This window comes from Schistocerca cancellata, chromosome 1 (genome assembly GCF_023864275.1).
Source record: "Schistocerca cancellata isolate TAMUIC-IGC-003103 chromosome 1, iqSchCanc2.1, whole genome shotgun sequence".
NCBI lineage: Eukaryota > Metazoa > Arthropoda > Insecta > Orthoptera > Acrididae > Schistocerca > Schistocerca cancellata.
In genome coordinates, this window is record NC_064626.1 from 801,977,244 (window position 1) to 801,995,962 (window position 18,719).

Sequence of the window (18,719 nt, forward strand, 5' to 3'; positions counted from 1 at the left end):
TTTCTCTCTGAGGAGGATTAGTTTTTCACATTTCAATGTGCTGTTTATTGGCAGTACTTAAATTTCGCCTCTTGAAGGGAAGTATTGGCCAGCCATTCTGTCTCCATGTAATTTTACAAATATATATATGTTCCTCATTAACAAGAAGGAAACTCATTACAGACAATTATAGTAATTGTTGATTAGCTTGCACATGAACTTATTTCTATTGATTAACCACAAAATGCTTTTTCTACTACACATTTCAAACTTGTTCTTTTATGTTTTAGGACATTTTCAGTCATTTCACATTAAAATTTCCAACTGCCTCACCCTATACCTTCCACCCCCTCCCCCTTCCGCCTGACATTATAAACTCAGTAACAATGAAATGACAAGAGAGTAGAAGTTGTTGTTGTCATCTTCAGTACAGTGACTAGTTTGATGCAGTTTGTAATAGATCTTTTAAGGGAAAAGAAAAATTCTATATGGAATAAATACATCTAGTAGCAGCAAATAATTAATTTATAATGTCTCAGATAATTTTATTTCTAAAACAAAGGACAAAAACTTACAATTCTTCTTCTTCTCTGTCCAGTAGAATTTGGAGAGGAACCTCCTAGCATAATCTACCAGATGCTGTACAATTACTTAGCTGATAAAGTAAGTCATCAAAAATATTGGTGTTTGTTTAAAATGACAATATAACAAACCTAATTGCTTGTATCATAAACAATTTGTATTTGAGTAGTAATATTTTGCAGCAATCAGCGTGAAGATAACTGATGAACCATAATGGCCATTAACTATCATTTTATTAGTAGTCTTGCATCATAATACACTATATGCTCGAAACTATCCGGACACCCCTAAAAACATATGTTTTGCATATTAGGTGCATTTTACTACCACCTACTGTCAGGTACTCCATATCAGCGACCTCATTAGTCATTAGACATCTTGAGACAGCAGAATGGGACACTCTACAGAACTCACGGACTTCGAATGTGTCACGTGATTGGGTGTAACCCTGAGTCATACATCTGTATGCGAGATTTCCACACTCCTAAACATCCTTAAGTTCACTGTTTCTGATGTGATAGTGAAATGGAAACACAAAGGGACATGTACAGCACAGAAGCGTACAGGCCGACCTCGTCTGTTGACTGACAGAGACTGCTGACAGTTGAAGAGGGTCGTAATGTGAAATAGGCAGACATCTATCCAGACCATGACACAGGAATTCCAAACTGCATCAGGATCCACTGCAAGTACTATGAAAGTTAGGCGGGAGGTGAGAAAACTTAGATTTCATGGTTCAGCGGCTGCTCATAACCCACATATCACGCCGGTAAATGCCAAATGACACCTCGCTTGGTATAAGGAGCGTAAACATTTGACGGTTGAACAGTGGAAAAGCATTGTGTGGAGTGATGAATCACGGTACACAATGTGGCGATCCAATGGCAGTGTGTGGCAAATGCCCAGTGAATGTCATCTGCCAGTGTGTGCAGTGCCAACAGTAAAACTCGGAAGCGGTGGTTTATGGTGTGGTCGTATTTTTCATGGAGGGTGGCTTGCACCCCTTGTTGTTTTGCACGGCACTATCACAGCACAGGCCTACATTGATATTTTAAGCACCTTCTTGCTTCCCACCATTGAAAAGCAATTCGTGGATGGCGACTGCATCTTTCAACGTGATCAAGCATCTGTTCATAATATATGGCCTGTGGCAGAGTGGTTACATGACAATAACATCCCTGTAATTGACTGGCCTGCACAGAGTCCTGACCTGAATCCTTTAGAACACCTTTGGAATGAATTGGAATGCCAACTTCGTGCCAGGTCTCACCGATTGACATCGATACTTCTCCTCAGTGCACCACTCCATGAAGAATGGACTGTCAATCCCCAAGAAACCTTCCAGTAGCTGACTGAACATATGCCTGCGAGAGTGGAAGTTGTCATCAAGGCTAAGGTGGGCCAACACCATATTGAATTCCAGCATTACCCATGGAGGGTGCCATGAACTTGTAAGTCATTTTCAGCCAGGTGTCCGTATACTTTTGATCATATAGTGTACGTCCTTTCAGACCAGCAACTTGTATCTTTTAAATATCAAAAGCTGATGTTCCCTTGTCCGGCGACCATAGAAATTCTATTTGAGACATGTCATTTTATGAATAAGCCAACATTTAAGCTCTCCATGCTAGTCTATCCTGGACAAGTCTCTTCACGTCTGCATAACTATGGCAACCTACATCTGCTTGAACTTGTTCACTGTAGTCACGCCTTGGTCTCCTCCTACAATTTTTACCACTCACTCTTTCACAACCATTATCAAATTAACCATCCCACGATGCCTCAGGATGAGCCCTATCAACTGATTGTGCATTGTACTCAAGTTCAACACTGCTTTTACTTTTCTATTATTAGATTCAGTGCCTATTCACCAATTATTTGATCTCCCAATTTAATATTGAGCATTCTTCTACAGCAAAAGTTCCTCTTTTCTTCTTGTCTGTAGTGTTTATGCTCCAAGTTTCACTTTCTAACACTTAAGATTTACGTTAGATACTAATAAATTTCTATTTTTCAGAAAAGCTTTCCTTGTTACTGCAAACCTGATTTTACATCCTCTTTATTTCTACCATCATTAATAATTTTACTCCCCTAACAGCAAAAGTCCTCTACTTCTTTAATGTCTCATTTCCTAATCTAATCCCTTCATCATCATCTGATTTAATTAAAATACATTCCATTATTATTGTTTTGTTATTTTTTTAAATCTTCATCTTGCAGCCTCTTTTCAAGACACTATTCACTCTGCTGAAGTGATTTTGCAAGTCATTTGCTGTCCCTGGCAGAATTACAATATCATCAGCAAAACTTTAATATTTTTCTCTATTCTCCCTAAACTATAATCTTTCCAGATTTCTCCTCGGTTTCTTTAGTCGCTTCTGAATGTACAGACTGAATAACATGGGGGATAAGCACCATACCTCCCTCACTCCCTTCTCGACCACTGCCTCCCTTTCATGTTCTTCAACCCTTATAGTTGCAGCCTGGTTTCTGTGCAATCTCTATCACTGCCTCCAGATAGCCATAATGTAGGTACAACCACATCAAAGGTGTTACTGTGTAGAGGTGAGACAAAGATGTGGATCCTGAAGAGGGGCAGCAACCTTGTCTGTATGACTGACTGACCTGGCCTTGTAACATTACCCAACATGTCCATCTTAGATTGGCACTGCGAATGGCTGAAAGCCAGGGGAAACTACAGCTGTCATATTTCCCAAGGATATGCGGCTCTACTGTATGGCTTAATGATGATGGCATCCTCAATGGTAAAATATTCCAGAGATATAATAGTAAACTTGGATAGCTGAGTGGGGACTACTCAAGAGGATGTTGACACTAGGAGAAATAAAACTGGTATTCTATGGGTCAGAATGTGGAATGTTAGCTCGATTAATTGGACACGTACATTAAAGAACTTAAAATGAAAATGGATAATTTGAGGTTAGATATAGCAGGAGTTAATAAAGTGGAGTGGCAGGAAGAACAGGATTTCTTATCAGGTCAGTGTAATCATGTCAGTCTGGTCCCTTCTCTCTATTCCCTGGGTTAGTTGCACCTACAATACGGCCGTATCACTGCCCCATTGCAACAAGGTGCATGGTTCATAAGCAAACAGTGCAACGTAGAAGTAGTAAAAGAAAATAAATGAAACAGCATGCAATGAAAGAGTATATGGTATCGTGAAACCATAACGATACAGAATATCGTAATGTTTGGTATCTACACTGAAGAGCCAAAGAAACTTGCACACCTGCCTAATATTGTGTAAGGCCCTTGCGAGCACACAATGTGGCATGAACTCAACTAATGTCTGAAGTAGTGCTGGAGGGAACTGATACCACAAATCCTGCAGGGCTGCCCATAAATCCATAAGAGTATAGGAGGGGGGGGGGGGGGGGGGGAATCTCTTCTGAACAGTATGTTGCAAGGCATCCCAGATATGCTCAATAATGTTCCCGTCTGGGGAGTTTGGTGGCCAGCGGAAGGGTTTAAATTCAGAAGAGTGTTCCTGGAGCCACTCTGTAGCAATTCTGGATGTGAGAGGAGTCACATTGTCCTGTTGGAATTGCCCAAGTCCGTCCAAATGCACAGTGGACATTAATGGATGCAGGTGACCAGACAGGATGTTTACATACGTATCACCTGTCAGAGTCAAATCTAGACGTATCAGGGGTCCCATATCACTCCAGCTGCACATGCACCACACCATTACAGAGTCTCAACCAGCTTGAACCGTTCCCTGATGACATGCAGGGTCCATGGATTCATGAGGTTGTCTCCATACCCGTACACGTACACGTACATCCGCTTGATACAATTTAAAATGAGACTCATCCAGCCAGGCAATATGTTTATAGTTATTGACAGTCCAACGTTGGTGTTTACAGGTCAGGTGAAGCATAAAGCTATGAGTCGTGCTGTCGTCAAGGGTACAAGAGTGGGCCTTCGGCTCCAAAAGCCCATATTGATGATATTACGTAGAACGGTTCGCACGCTGACACTTGTTGGTGGCCCAGCATTGAAATCTGCAGAAATTTGTCAGTCAGAGTTGGTCCTGTTCTTGCAGGATCTTTTTCTGGCTGCAGAAATGTCGGAGAGCTGATGTTTTACCGGTTTCCTGATATTCATGGTACACTCCTTCATCACTACCTCAAAGATGCTGTGTCCCACTGCTCATATTCCAGCTATAACTCCACGTTCAAACTCACTTAAATCTTGATAACCTGCCATTGCAGGAACAGTAACGGATCTAACAGCTGCACCAGACAGTTGTTGTCTTATATAGGCATTGCCAATCGCAGCACCATATTCTGCCTGTTTACATATCTCTATATTTGATTACGCATGCCCATACCAGTTTCTTTGGCACTCCAGTGTATACCTTGACAAGAAACATGGAAATTGTGGGATTGTATACTGGTGCCATACAATATACCTTCTTTCACTTTTTATGTTTGTGAAATGGCATTTTATTATTTGTGTTCTGTGACATGAATCTCATGCAGAAGATTTTGAATACACCAAAAAAATCTATAAATGTTACATTACTAGAGCAGTTCTATAACCAGGACTGATGCAAGCTGTACAACAATACCAATGTTTAAATTGTATGTGGACTCATTAACATGAATTATGTTGCATCCTGATGGGTGGGTCCTACAGAGATATTATTTCATTGCCTGAAAGCATACGGTGTTCCACAGTGTACAAATGTGGATGAAGATTATGTAAAACAGAGTGTAAATTGATTGTTTAACATCAATGTGCTATGTCACACAAATGAGATATGGATCAAATGACTGTAGTATCTAAAATCTAAGAAAAATTCAGGTATATAAGAAGTTACTGGCACGTTAAATAAAATGCTCAGACGGAGAATTACCACAACCAATAAAGTATTGCAGGGAAAATATGAGGTCTGTTTAAAACATTCCAGAATATTCGTAAATTCACGCCAATGGTGTGTTGGAGCAAAATGCGGTTGATACCTCTGCACGTGCTTGTGTTTAATGTATAACTGTCAGAAGTCTCATTGTTGTATGTCTGTTAGGTATTGTTCAGTGCTGCATTGAGTAGAACATTGTGTCACATAGTTTGCGAACATCGAGTTTCAGAGTTAGAGAAGCAATGTGTCTGCCCTAAATTTAGTGTAAAACTCAAGAAAACCTTTACAGAAACACATCAAATGATGTAGGAAGCTTATGATGATGAGTGCTTAAGCCTACTCGGTTTCACGAATGGTTCACATGGTTTAAAACGGCTGGATGGAATTTAAAGATGACATTCGTTCAGAAGGCCCTTAGACATCTACCAATTACACTCGTGTCAGGAATGTCAACAAAATTTCCATGCCAATCAAAGACTGACTGTCCAAGAGATTGCAGAAGAATGTAACATTTCAATTGGATCACGTCATGAAACTTAACACAGCTTCTTGGAACACATCGTGTTGCTGCCAAGTTCACTCAACAGCTCATGAGTCAAGAAAAGAAAGACCTCTGCCTCAGAATCTGTGACAAGCTTTTGGATCGTGCAAATGAGAGTGAGATGTTCCTTAAGAGAATCATAACTGGTGATGAGACGTGGGTCTACACTTATGATGTTGAAACCAAAGTTCACTCTTCACATCGGGTTAGGAAAGGTTGTCCAAGGCCAAAAAAAGCACATCAGGTGAGGTCAAATGCCGAAGCCATCCTGATGGTTTTCTTTGATTTTGAAGGATAAGTTCATCATTGATGCCATAGGGACAAACTGTTAATCTGTGGTACTATCAGGACACATTGTTATGTCTATGAGAAGGAAACAGCCTGAAATATGGCGAGTCAGTTCATGGTTCTTGCATCGCGATAATACACCTGCACATTCATCCTTGTTGGTGTGTGAATACTGCACAAGACACAAAATCATTGTGCTGCCTCATCCTCTTTACTCTCCAGACCTGGCCCCTGCAGACCATTTTTTATTTCCAGAGTTGAAAACCATGTTGAAAGGATGAAGATTTGCAACAACAGATGAGATACAAGAAAATTTGTAAATAGTACTTTGCACGATCCAGCAAGAGGTGTACGAAGACTGCTTCCAAAAGTGGAAACGATGTTGGGAGCAGTGTATCAATTTTGACAGAGTATTTCAAAGGAGATATGTACAATAATTAAAAGGTAAGTGTAGAACAATTTTGTGGACAAAGTTTCAGAATTTTCTGAACAGACCTCGTACATACAATGCCATCTACTCTTACCTAGAGTATGCTCTTCCAGCTGTAGGAGCATAAGCTTATCAACATTAGACATGTATTCTTTGCTGAGATCCCAACAGTTGAATTATGAACTCAAAAGTGACAACACAACTGGTTCATTTACTACCATGTGATGGTCAGACTAAAGACAACGCATGTAATTCAGAAACAAAAGAGGTACTGGTCAGCAGCTATGCACTAAACAAAGTGTTGAGCACTTTAATTTGCAGCAACTGAACTGCTGTACATGAATAAAAAGGGGGTGGGACTAAGTAAGATAGATGGAGGATGGGAGGAAGCGGCTGAGAGGGAAGCAGGGATGGGGGCTGGAAAAAGAGAGGAAAACAGTATGGGGAGAAAGACAGAAAGAAATAAAGTAACAATGAAAAATACAGTTTCTACTGATGCTGTGTCCTAATTAGTGTCCGTATGTATGTTTTCATATAAAAAACTAAGTCTCAAAGCTAAGGTATCACACATCTTCTCATAATAGTGCTTTTCCACCACTGGACACCTATTCCATATGGCTGTCTTCATTCATAATATACTTCGTATACAATTTTGAATTTACTGTTATTTAAGTATCATGCCTCCTATCATTAAACTTAAAACACAATCACTGCAACAATAAGTAATGCTCTGTATATATTATTTAACTAGCTGGGGTACCCGGCTTCACTCGGGGAGTTGATATGAAATTGTGTGGTAATTGGAATAACGGGATAAACTTTTATGTATGTACAAAGTTTTCGAATTTCCTACTCGAGAACATGCTACGTTAGTTGACCGTGAGAGAAGTGAGAGATTATCCTTGTTCCATTACACAGTTTTGATGAGTTGATATTTCTGAGCAGTTTTATTGGAGGTTCAGTTCTAAGTCAAAGGCAGTATAATGGCATTCCTGGTACTTGCAAAGAGTTTAGAAATTCTGTAGGGAAGTTCACACTTCCTTCAACGTTTACCATCATGTCAATCAATCTGCATGTTCTCTCTTCACCGGGAATTTTCTTTTGAACATTGAAGTTGATATCATCAACAATATTATTTTTAGTTTCCAAAATTGCCCTTTCAAATAGTCAGTCCAAATTGGCATAGTTGTGAACAATGTTTGGATAAACTTGGTCAATGAGTTTGTTTTCAGGAGTGGCTATGTAGCAGAAATCACTGTTGAGTTTAATCAGGCCGGCCATCTGGTCAGTAGGATATGTGCCTTTATCTATTTGTAAAATTTGTTGAGCAAAATGTGCAGTTGTTTCGTCTGTTAATAGTTCAGCTCTCATATTTTTCGTTAGTTGCAGTACTTGTACGTGTGGCCAGAGACGTGATTTTTTTTTTTTTTTTTTTTTTTTTTTTTTTTTTCTTAAAGCATGAATTGATCTCGTCTGCTGGTGTTGATTTGGTGATAAGTGGAAATGTTTGTCGAAAATCTCCTGAGAGTATGAGTACAGCTCCTCCCATAACTTCAGAATTTCCTCACAAGTCTTATAAAAATCTGTCCATGACTTCGACAGATTTTTTATGTGCCACTGTGCACTTGTCCCAGGAGATAATTTTAGCTTGCTATAAAAGTTCACCCAATCCAGATGCTCTTGAGATTTTACATACTGGGAATTGTTCTTCAGCTATATTCCATGGCAGTTGCAGGGTGGAATGGATGATGCCAGTGCAACTGAGATATGCTGTTTACCGTGTATTTCCATCAGCAATAGATTTAAGATTTGTTAAAAAAATTTTCCCAGTGCCGCTTGGTGCAACCAAGGAAATAATCCCGTCAGTGTTGTTGTTGATTCAGTCCATGATAATGTTGCAAATTTCATTTTTATTGTCACTGAGGAGTGGTTTGTTGTGAGCAATGTACTGAAGTAGTTCATTGATGTTGTAGCTTTTTTCTTTTGTAATTTTGAAGTGTAGCACACTTATCGCACCTTTTTGTGGTGCTTGCATCCCAAAAGTTGTACTACGTTCTGGTTGCTTAGTTATAAAACATTTATCTTCTAGGCAAATGAGTGTTTCATTGAAGATGCCGCCACTGAGTTCGATGGCCAGTTCAGCATGAGCTTGTTGGATTTGGTACAGTATGGCATCATCATATTCTCTTTGAAGGAGTCCCACAGATGTTTTGGATTTGATGGGATACATGTAGTTCGAATTATGGTGAATAAGTCTTTCATTTGTTCTGCTGAGGCTATGAGTGAGGCTTCCTGTAATGTTAATACCCAGAGGTGGTTGTTTTCCGGTAGTCCTAAGTGTTGGCATGCTTCTCTGTATATCTGGCATAGGTAACCATCAACAGTCTTGAGATCTGTGAAACTTGTTGGTTCCTGTATTTCATGTGGCAATGTCTGGAGGTAGAAAATTTTGCGTTGTTCAGATGTACAGTGTATACTTGGCTTACGTGGGCTGGCTATCAATATTACTGGATGATCTTCTACTGAAATTCCTTGTTTTTGTTGTTGAAAGATTCTTCTTGTTGTGTTCCATGTATGATAGTAGGGATGTTGACATTACTATAATGTTTTCACGAATGGGTCCATTTGGCACATTGGTAAAAAGCTTTTAATGTTGTGTTTTGGGGTTGTTCAATTGTAATTTTTCTGGCAATGTCTTTTATGAAGTAAATTCTGTGTCCATTGTCCAAAGGTACAGCTCGATGTTGCACAGCTGGTTCACATTCATATATGAGAAAACCAAAAATCGCCCAAGCTGCTTCGCTACTGGTGATGTATCTTCCTATTTCGTACAAGAGGATCTGATCATTTCTGTTTTGTTGTTCACTGTCTTTGGCTATTTGAAACACTGCTATGTCACTGCCTTTGTTCATATACAGAAATATTTGATGGATTTCACTGAACTGCAGAGTCTATCTTTATCTGTGTTTGGAATGTTTTGGAAAGTACTGTGTTATATGGTACTACCCAACAATAGCTATTTCCAGTTCATCACTGCCTTGTATTCATATTTTTGCTGTGAAGCCACTGTTTTCAGGTAATTATCTTCTGTATTTGGCATAGCCATTAACTCCGATTTTTGTCTCATCCAGGAGTGGTGTGGCATATTTTTTTGTACATTCGACATCACTCATACATTGTGAGACGGGGTTTTACTGGCCTGCATGGTCCATGAATCATGTGATTTACTACTATGTCATATAGTCCTGGATCTTCTCGTGAATTGGGAAATTCAGCTTGGATTATTTTATAGATATCTGTGGGATGAATTCTGTGATGCAGCCATACGAGATGAGTGAGCCAGTCCTCGTTTGTGCCATTTGATTGTTTACATCCAGCATCTAACAGCTCCAAAGCTGTAGTATTTCATGGTGACATCAATAAATCTTACTTGTTTTTGTAGGAAAACTTGGAATATTATGCCGTGTCAAAGCATAGGGGCTTGTCTGTATCTTACATGTACTTTGATTTCTGCCCACGAAGAAGTCATGTCGTCCATATTTTCTTATGTATGTCATGGCATATTGAATGTATTTGTGCATGTCTTGGACTTCCTATGTATGATGAGAGTAAGATTACCATTGTTCCAATGTCGTCAATGTTTCCGTCACTTATGATTGCACCTCAAAGGTAGATGTATTCTTCCATGTGTAGTTTCTTGTGATCCAGTCTTGTCTAAAGTATCCATTCAACTTCTATTTTTGCATACATATCTTCCAGGAATTATTGGAATAAATGGCAAGTGTTGAGAATGTGATTGTATGTTTCATTGCCTCTGATCATTAAGCAGTAAGCATAGAACTCCTTGGAAGTGACATTTTTGTTTGTTTCTACACCTGTTACAGGTTGGATTTATTTCACATTACAATGTCATCCATCCTCTCCGTGCAGAAATACTAATGGATATTGGAGGGCACCATACAAACCGCATGTCTCTGCAATGCGTTGTAGTCCTCCTCTTCTTCACTGTACAATTATGTCATGGCTTGTGTTTTCATTGTCCACAATTATGGTGGTCACTTCATCTATCTGAGGAGCATTAAATCAATGTTCATGTTCTCCGAGTGGTCTTTTGTTGGCTCAACTTATAACTTTATAGTCATCAGAAATCATTCGGGCTAGTGCTGTTTTGAAAATGTGAATCAGTTTATTGTATCTGTGTAAGATCCTCTGTAGATCTCGGTTTACTACTCTTATTAGTCCACTCATATTTGTGCATCGTTGATCAACTGCTGTTTCTTCATTTCTGATTAAATATGCTTGCAGAAATTTATGGTCTTCGTTGGATAGGATAGTGGTAGTAATGATATCATGTTGTGATAGATTTGTCCTTGGACGGAAAAAAAAAAAAATCATACTTATTAATGTTGATCGAAGTGACACCAAAAGAAGTCATTTGGAAGCAGATGTTGTAAGCTTTTATATTCTGAAGCTAGTGTTTTGATTCTGCAGTTTCCCTGGTCATGTAATGTAAAACTTCCTGTGAAGGTGCTTCTAGTGGTGGTAATCGAATTTTTCCTTTCATGCAACAGAGTCCTTGTGTTTATCTACTGATTTTTTTTCGCATTGCAAAACTGGCAGATGTCATCCGTTTTTCCGATTACGATGTGTTTGTGTTTGTTACATTCTTTTGTTGGGCTGTAGTGGAATGCTTCATTTGTTAAGTTGTACTGTTTGCTTGTCCTCGTCTCTTGTAGGGTGATATTTTCATGACTGGCTTGAGTTCGCTATTGTTTACTGTAAGATTGTGTCACAATTCTTGGTTTTTCAAACCATTCATTTTGTCTTCCTTTAGTTTCTCTGCTTCTCATGGTGGTCATTGTCACTTGTTGGGAATGTAAATGAGCATCCGTTTCATTTTTTTGCTAAATGTGCTTCACACTCTTCATCTGTCTCATTTTTCTCTGTTCTTTTAGTTACTGCCATTTTGCTTCAGAACTAGCAAGATCTCCTCCTTTTTTACATTTGTGTATTGTCTAAAATATAAATCAAATCAACTTTTTATTAACAAGTACACTAAGTACACTTTATACATTTTTCACACTTTATTTTCGATTTATATTCAGTCACTGTGCCACTTTGACTACTCACACTTCGTTTTTGTTTTTATTCACTCACTGCACTACTTTTTTGGTTCCTTCCTTCATCATTGATAAGAAACTGATGTTGAACCCATGATGGGTCTTGCTCTATATACCACTAACAATGGGTGGTAGCACCACCAGCGGCGAATTCCAGAACATACCAAAACGGCTTTGAATGGTCCACACTGTTTCACACCATTCCAAAACATTTGAAAGTGTTCTGGAATGTTCCACAATGATCTGGGATGTTCTCAAACATTCTGGAATCTTCCCGAATGTTCCAGAGTATTCCTAAACATTCCAGATCATTTTGGAACATTCTGGAATATTGTGGAATGCTGTCGAATGATCTAGAAATTTCTACAGGGTGAAACTTCCCAGCCCTTATATCTTCAAAAGCAAGACCTTCAGATAAGAATGGAAATCTTCTTCATGGATGGAGGATAGAGGGCTACCACACTGTATAACTCCCCTGATCGTACCAGGACTAGTTTCTGAGTTTTCGCAGCACACAAACCGTACACTTATTTTTATAATATATATTGAGTACTGATTAGTATTGCTGACTTTAGGGAAATCATGGTTGAAATTAGGACTTATGACATCACTCATTTCATTAACTGTTTTGATTTTTTTTGTTCTTAGCAGATGTTCTATTCCAATGCGATGTAGAGTTAAAAATGATAAAGACACCAACTAACAGTAACCTAAAGATTTCTATGTAGTAAAGTGACATATATTTAGTTGTTATTCTTCCTACCTGTCCTTCATGGTAGATGACATGCATGTAAGGCTGCACATTTCTCTCCCAATAGAGGACTTAGAGGGAAGACTTCCCAGTGGAATATCAACACTGAGTACTGGTCGTTTTGCTGGCCCTTTTGTGTCATAAAGACGTACCTGCAAATCATTCATAGTAATAGTGAATTTGATGAAGTGCAACACAAACAGAATTGCAGTTTTTAAAGAAGTATAACAAGAGCTTAATTGTTTACCTGTCCATATTTTGTACAAACAGCCACACTGCGGTCACCATCTGGTAGAAAAACAAGATCAGATGGCCAAATTGGAACTTGCAGCTCAAGCTCATTCTTTCTTACCTAAAAAGCAATAAGTATATTACACTGTAATTGTTAGGATTGCAAAAGGTGAATCTACTAAGAACAGACAGACCAAAGATAGTGTAGTGAGTTACAGTCTGCTATCCTCTTGAGTAAATGTATGTCACATCACATATAGTAAATAATTGAGGAGTAAAGGTAACAACTCACCAAACTGTAAAAGTGTTGCGTCACGTGCAAGGGTGACTACTCCCATCCCTCTCCCCTCAAATGCTCAACCACACAGTGGAGACTGAGACCAGGAAGATTACGGGAATGAAGGATTTGTTGTACGGATAGATCCCAGCTAAGTAGTTCACAAAAGTTAGTGCTGAGGGGAAGTAGATAGATAACACAGGTTTTGAAGCAGCCATTGAAATCAAGATGTTGTGCTCAAGGGCATGTTGTCTGCTCTTGGCCACAGTTTGGCATTGGCCATTTATTTGAGTGGATAGTTGGTTGGTGGCCATGCCCACAAAAATGCTATCCAGAAGTTGCAGCAGGGCTGACACATGTCATGGCCTCTTTAACAGTTGGCCTTGCTTCTGACATGACAGGATAAGCCTGTGATGGGTTGGAGTAGGATGTGCTGGGTGAGGGAACCAGGCAGGTCATGCAGCTTGGTCTCGACACTGATATGAACCATGTGGCATGGGATTGACATAGGATGGACCAGAATATTGTGTAGGTTGAATGAGCATCAGATTATCATTTTAGGAGGGGCAGAGAGGTTTGTGCATATGAGTCCTTAATTTCTGGGCATGATGATAGATAGTCGAAGTGTTGGCAAAGGATATGGTTCAGTCGCTCTAATCTGGGATGAGTTTGAGTGATGTGAGAGGTGCTCCCCTTCTCTCCTGTTCACTTACCTTTAATCCTAAATTATTTACATTCTGCCAAAACTTTCCATAACCTATATTACAATGATAGACTGAGTATTAAATGGTAAGACTGACAAGGTCCTAAGTGTCCGCCCCGATAGCTGAGTGGTCAGCGTGACAGATTGCCGTCCTAAGGGCCCGGGTTCGATTCGCGGATGGGTAGGAGATTTTCTATGCTCAGGGACTGGGTGTTGTGTTGTCTTCATCATCATTTCATCACCATCCAGCGCACAGGTCACCCAATGTGGCGTTGAATGTAATAAGATCTGCACAAAGGCGGCCAATGACGCCAAATGCTCATTTCCATTTTCCAAGGTCCTAAGTTCTTTAAGTAAAAAGACCAATGCAGAAGTCAACATACAACAGAGTCTGCAAAAGTAAGAAAGAAAAAAAATGCCCACAGTGGCAACAATGTAGACCTGGAGCAAATGAAGTTTTCAGAAAAAATGCCTCATTAAACAAGAACCATGAAGAGTCTGTATTACACACTCAGTATATTACCAAACAGTGAGAAAGTTGTACCTTGTACTAATTAATGACGTCACTGGAAACATTGCATCAAATGGTGTTCAAAAAGGAAATACCACTTTTGATGGATAACAATGGTAACTGCAGGCAAAAATTTGTGTCATTAAAATCATAATGAATAATTAATTTGGTAATGGAGGGAAGTGTGTGGGCTAAAAATTGCAGAGAGAGTCCAAGGTTTGACTATAGTAAAGAGGTTCAAATTCAAGTCAGCTGCAGTAGTTATGCAGAGATGAAGAGACTTACGCAAGACAGACTAGCATGGAGAGTTGCATGAAGCCAGTTTCAGAATAAGGACCACAACAATAACAATAATATTACTTTCAGAAGATTTGAGAGAGGAAACATGAGAGGAAGATTTACGATTTCACACCTGCTTAAACACAACTGTCAAAAGTCAGCAAAATAAAACAGAGATTCACACACTGATGTCTTCTTTATGTACATCAGTGATGAAAAAATAGTTATATTACTGGATGACCTGAAATCATTGCTTAAATTCATACAAAAGATGAAACATTTACTTTTTCATATTGTCCACTAAGAAAATATTGTACAGATTAAATAAAAATGCAGCAACTAATTAGTAGGAAACATTATGGGTTTTACAGAAAAATTTTATGGGAGAGATGAGCGTCAGAGGTTACCAAATCAGATGAATAAGGTTGATCTTCCAACACTGTGTTCAAAAGACCTCACTTTTACTATGGGCAGATCCATTATTCTGAGAAGTGAACTTTTTTTTGTGGAAACTTCCTGTTTGGGACATTATTCACTGTGGATTGTCTTGAAGAGAAGTACAGTCACATTACATTTTGTGAATGAAGGACCAAACTCCTTATAAACCTTTAGTAACTTCTCTTAAACTTTCCAATACAGAGAATCTGATGACAGCATGGTATTTCAGTCTATCAATATGAACAAAACTCACACAACATGACTACCTTAATAAGCAGTATAAACAAATATACTCTACAGAATGTGGTGACACTTGACTTGCGTGATTGCATAACACATAGCAACATTAAAAAAAAATTATTGGATATCAAAGTCATCTCTAGTCCATGCTGAGAATATTTCCCTTTGTCCTTATTATCAATTATGTTATAACAAACATAAGCTCAACAGCAACAGCTGATTGTCTCTCTCTCTCTCTCTCTCTCTCTCTCTCTCTCTCTCTCTCTCTTTTCTGTCTATAGGGATGTCAAATGTGATCATTATTCATCACGCTTTATTAACTGAGAGATTCTTAGAAATGTTGTTGTTGTTATTGTTGTTGTTGTTGTTGTTGTCTTCAGTCCTGAGACTGGTTTGATGCAGCTCTCCCTGCTTCGCTAACCTGTGCAAGCTTCTTCATCTCCCAGTACCTACTGCAACCTACATCCTTCTGAATCTGTTTAGTGTATTCATCTCTTGGTCTCCCTCTACGATTTTTACCCTCCACACTGCCCTCCAATACTAAATTGGTGATCCCTTGACACCTCAGAATATGTCCTACCAAGCGATTCCTTCTTCTAGTCAAGTTGTGCCACAAATTTCTCTTCTCCCCAATTCTATTCAACACCTCCTCATTAGTTATGTGATCTACCCATCTAATCTTCAGCATTCTTCTGTAGCACCACATTTCGAAAGCTTCTATTCTCTTCTTGTCTAAACTATTTATCATCCGCATTTCACTTCCATACATGGCTACATTCCATACAAATACTTTCAGAAACGACTTCCTGACACTTAAATCTATACTAGTGGTTAACAAATTTCTCTTCTTCAGAAACACGTTCCTTGCCATTGCCAGTCTACATTTTATATCCTCTCTTCTTCGACCATCATCAGTTATTTTGCTCCACAAATAGCAGAACTCATTTACTACTTTAAGGGTCTCATTTCCTAATCTAATTCCCTCACCATCACCCAATTTAATTCGACTACATTCCACTATCCTCATTTTGCTTTTGTTGATGTTCATCTTATATCTACATCTACATCATTACTCCGCAATTCAAATTTAAGTGCTTGGCAGAGGGTTCATTGAACCACAATCATACTATCTCCCTACCATTCCACTCCCGAAAAGCGCGGGAAAAATGAACACCTCTCGCCGTGACAAAAAAGTCTTTGCTTTAATGACTTCCATCCCAACTCGTGTATCATATCTGTCACACTCTTTCCCCTATTACGTGATAATACAAAACGAGCTGCCCTTTTTTGCACCCTTTCGATGTCCTCCGTCAATCTCACCTGGTAAGGATCCCACACCGCGCAGCAATATTCTAACAGAGGACGAACGAGTGTAGTGTAAGCTGTCTCTTTAGTGGACTTGTCGCATCTTCTAATTGTCCTGCCAATGAAACGCAACCTTTGGCTCGCCTTCCCCACAATATTATCTATGTGGTCTTTCCAACTGAAGTTGTTTGTAATTTTTACACCCAGGTACTTAGTTGAATTGACAGCCTTGAGAATTGTACTATTTATCGAGTAATCGAATTCCAATGGATTTCTTTTGGAACTCATGTGGATCACCTCACATTTTTCGTTATTTAGCGTCAACTGCCACCTGCCACACCATATAGCAATCTTTTCTAAATCGCTTTGCAACTGATACTGGTCTTCGGATGACCTTACTAGATGGTAAATTTCAGCATCATCTGCGAACAACCTAAGAGAACTGCTCAGATTGTCACCCAGGTCACTTAAATAGATCAGGAACAGCAGAGGTCCCAGGATGCTTCCCTGGGGAACACCTGATATCACTTCAGTTTTACTCGATGATTTGCCGTCTATTACTACGAACTGCGACCTTCCTGACAGGAAATCACGAATCCAGTCGCACAACTGAGACGATACCCCATAGGCCCACAGCTTGATTAGAAGTCGCTTGTGAGGAACAGTGTCAAAAGCTTTCTGGAAATCTAGAAATACGGCATCAACTTGAGATCCCCTGTCAATAGCGGCCATTACTTCGTGCGAATAAAGAGCTAGCTGCGTTGCACAAGAACAATGTTTTCTGAAACCATGCTGATTACGTATCAATAGATCGCTCCCTTTGAGGAGATTCATAATGTTTGAATACAGTATATGCTCCAAAACCCTACTGCAAACCGACATCAATGATATAGGTCTGTAGTTCGATGGATTACTCCTACTACCCTTCTCAAACACTGGTGCGACCTGCACTATTTTCCAATCTGTAGGTACAGATCTATCGGTGAGCGATTGGTTGTATATGATTGCTAAGTAGGGAGCTATTGTATCAGCGTAATCTGAAAGAAACCTAATCGGTATACAATCTGGACCTGAAGACTTGCCCGTATCAAGCGATTTGAGTTACTTCGCAACCCTTACGGTATCTACTTCTAAGAAACTCATGCTAGCAGCTGTTCGTGTTTCAAGTTCTGAAATATTCCATTCATCTTCCCTGGTGAAGGAATTTTGAAAAACTGCGTTCAGTAACTCCGGTTTAGCGGCACAGTTGTCGGTAACAGTACCATCGGCACTGCGCAGCGAAGGTATTGACTGCGTCTTGCCGCTTGGGTACTTTACATATGACCAGAATTTCTTCGGATTTTCTACTAAATTTCAAGACAATGTTTCATTGTGGAATCTATTAAAGGCATCTCGCATTGAAGTCCGTGCCAAATTTCGCGCATCGGTAAATTTTAGCCAATCTTTGGGATTTCACGTTCTTCTGAACTTCGCATGCTTTTTCCGTTGCCTCTGTAACAGCGTTCGGATCTGTTTTGTGTACCACGGGGGATCAGTTCCATCTCTTACCAATTTATGAGGTATGAATCTCTCAATTGCTGTTGCTACTATATCTTTGAATTTAAGCCACATCTCGTCTACATTTGCATAGTCAGTTCGGAAGGAATGGAGATAGTCTCTTAGGAAGGCTTCTAGTGACACTTTATCCGCTTTTTTAAATAAAATTATTTTGCGTTTGTTTCTGGTGGATTTGGAAGAAACGGTATTGAGCCTAGCTACAACGACCTTGTGATCACTAGTCCCTGTATCAGTCATGATGCTCTCTATTAGCTCTGGATTGTTTGTGGCTAAGAGGTCAAGTGTGTTTTCGCAACCATTTACAATTTGCATGGGTTCGTGGACTAACTGCTCGAAATGATTTTCGGAGAAAGCATTTAGGACAATCTCGGAAGATGTTTTCTGCCTACCACCGGTTTTGAACAAGTATTTTTGCCAACATATCGAGGGAAGGTTGAAGTCCCCACCAACTATAACCGTATGAGTGGGGTATTTATTTGTTACGAGACTCAAATTTCCTCTGAACTGTTCAGCAACTATATCATCGGAGTCTGGGGGTCGGTAGAAGGAGCCAATTATTAACTTAGTTTGGCTGTTAAGTATAACCTCCACCCATACCAATT

The 18,719-nt window shown here is 39.4% G+C and overlaps 1 protein-coding gene across 1 annotated transcript in view; it reads right to left on the minus strand.

Moving 5' to 3' along the window:
• The window catches only part of LOC126187907 (WD repeat-containing protein 74), a 109,003-nt gene that overhangs the window by 45,680 nt on the left and 44,604 nt on the right, over positions 1-18,719 (minus strand). The window contains exons 4-5 of the mRNA XM_049929265.1: positions 12,824-12,928; positions 12,589-12,728 (exon numbers count right to left, since the gene is read on the minus strand). Of these exons, the coding sequence (XP_049785222.1) occupies positions 12,589-12,728; positions 12,824-12,928 (245 nt within the window). The remainder of the gene's footprint in view (positions 1-12,588; positions 12,729-12,823; positions 12,929-18,719) is intronic.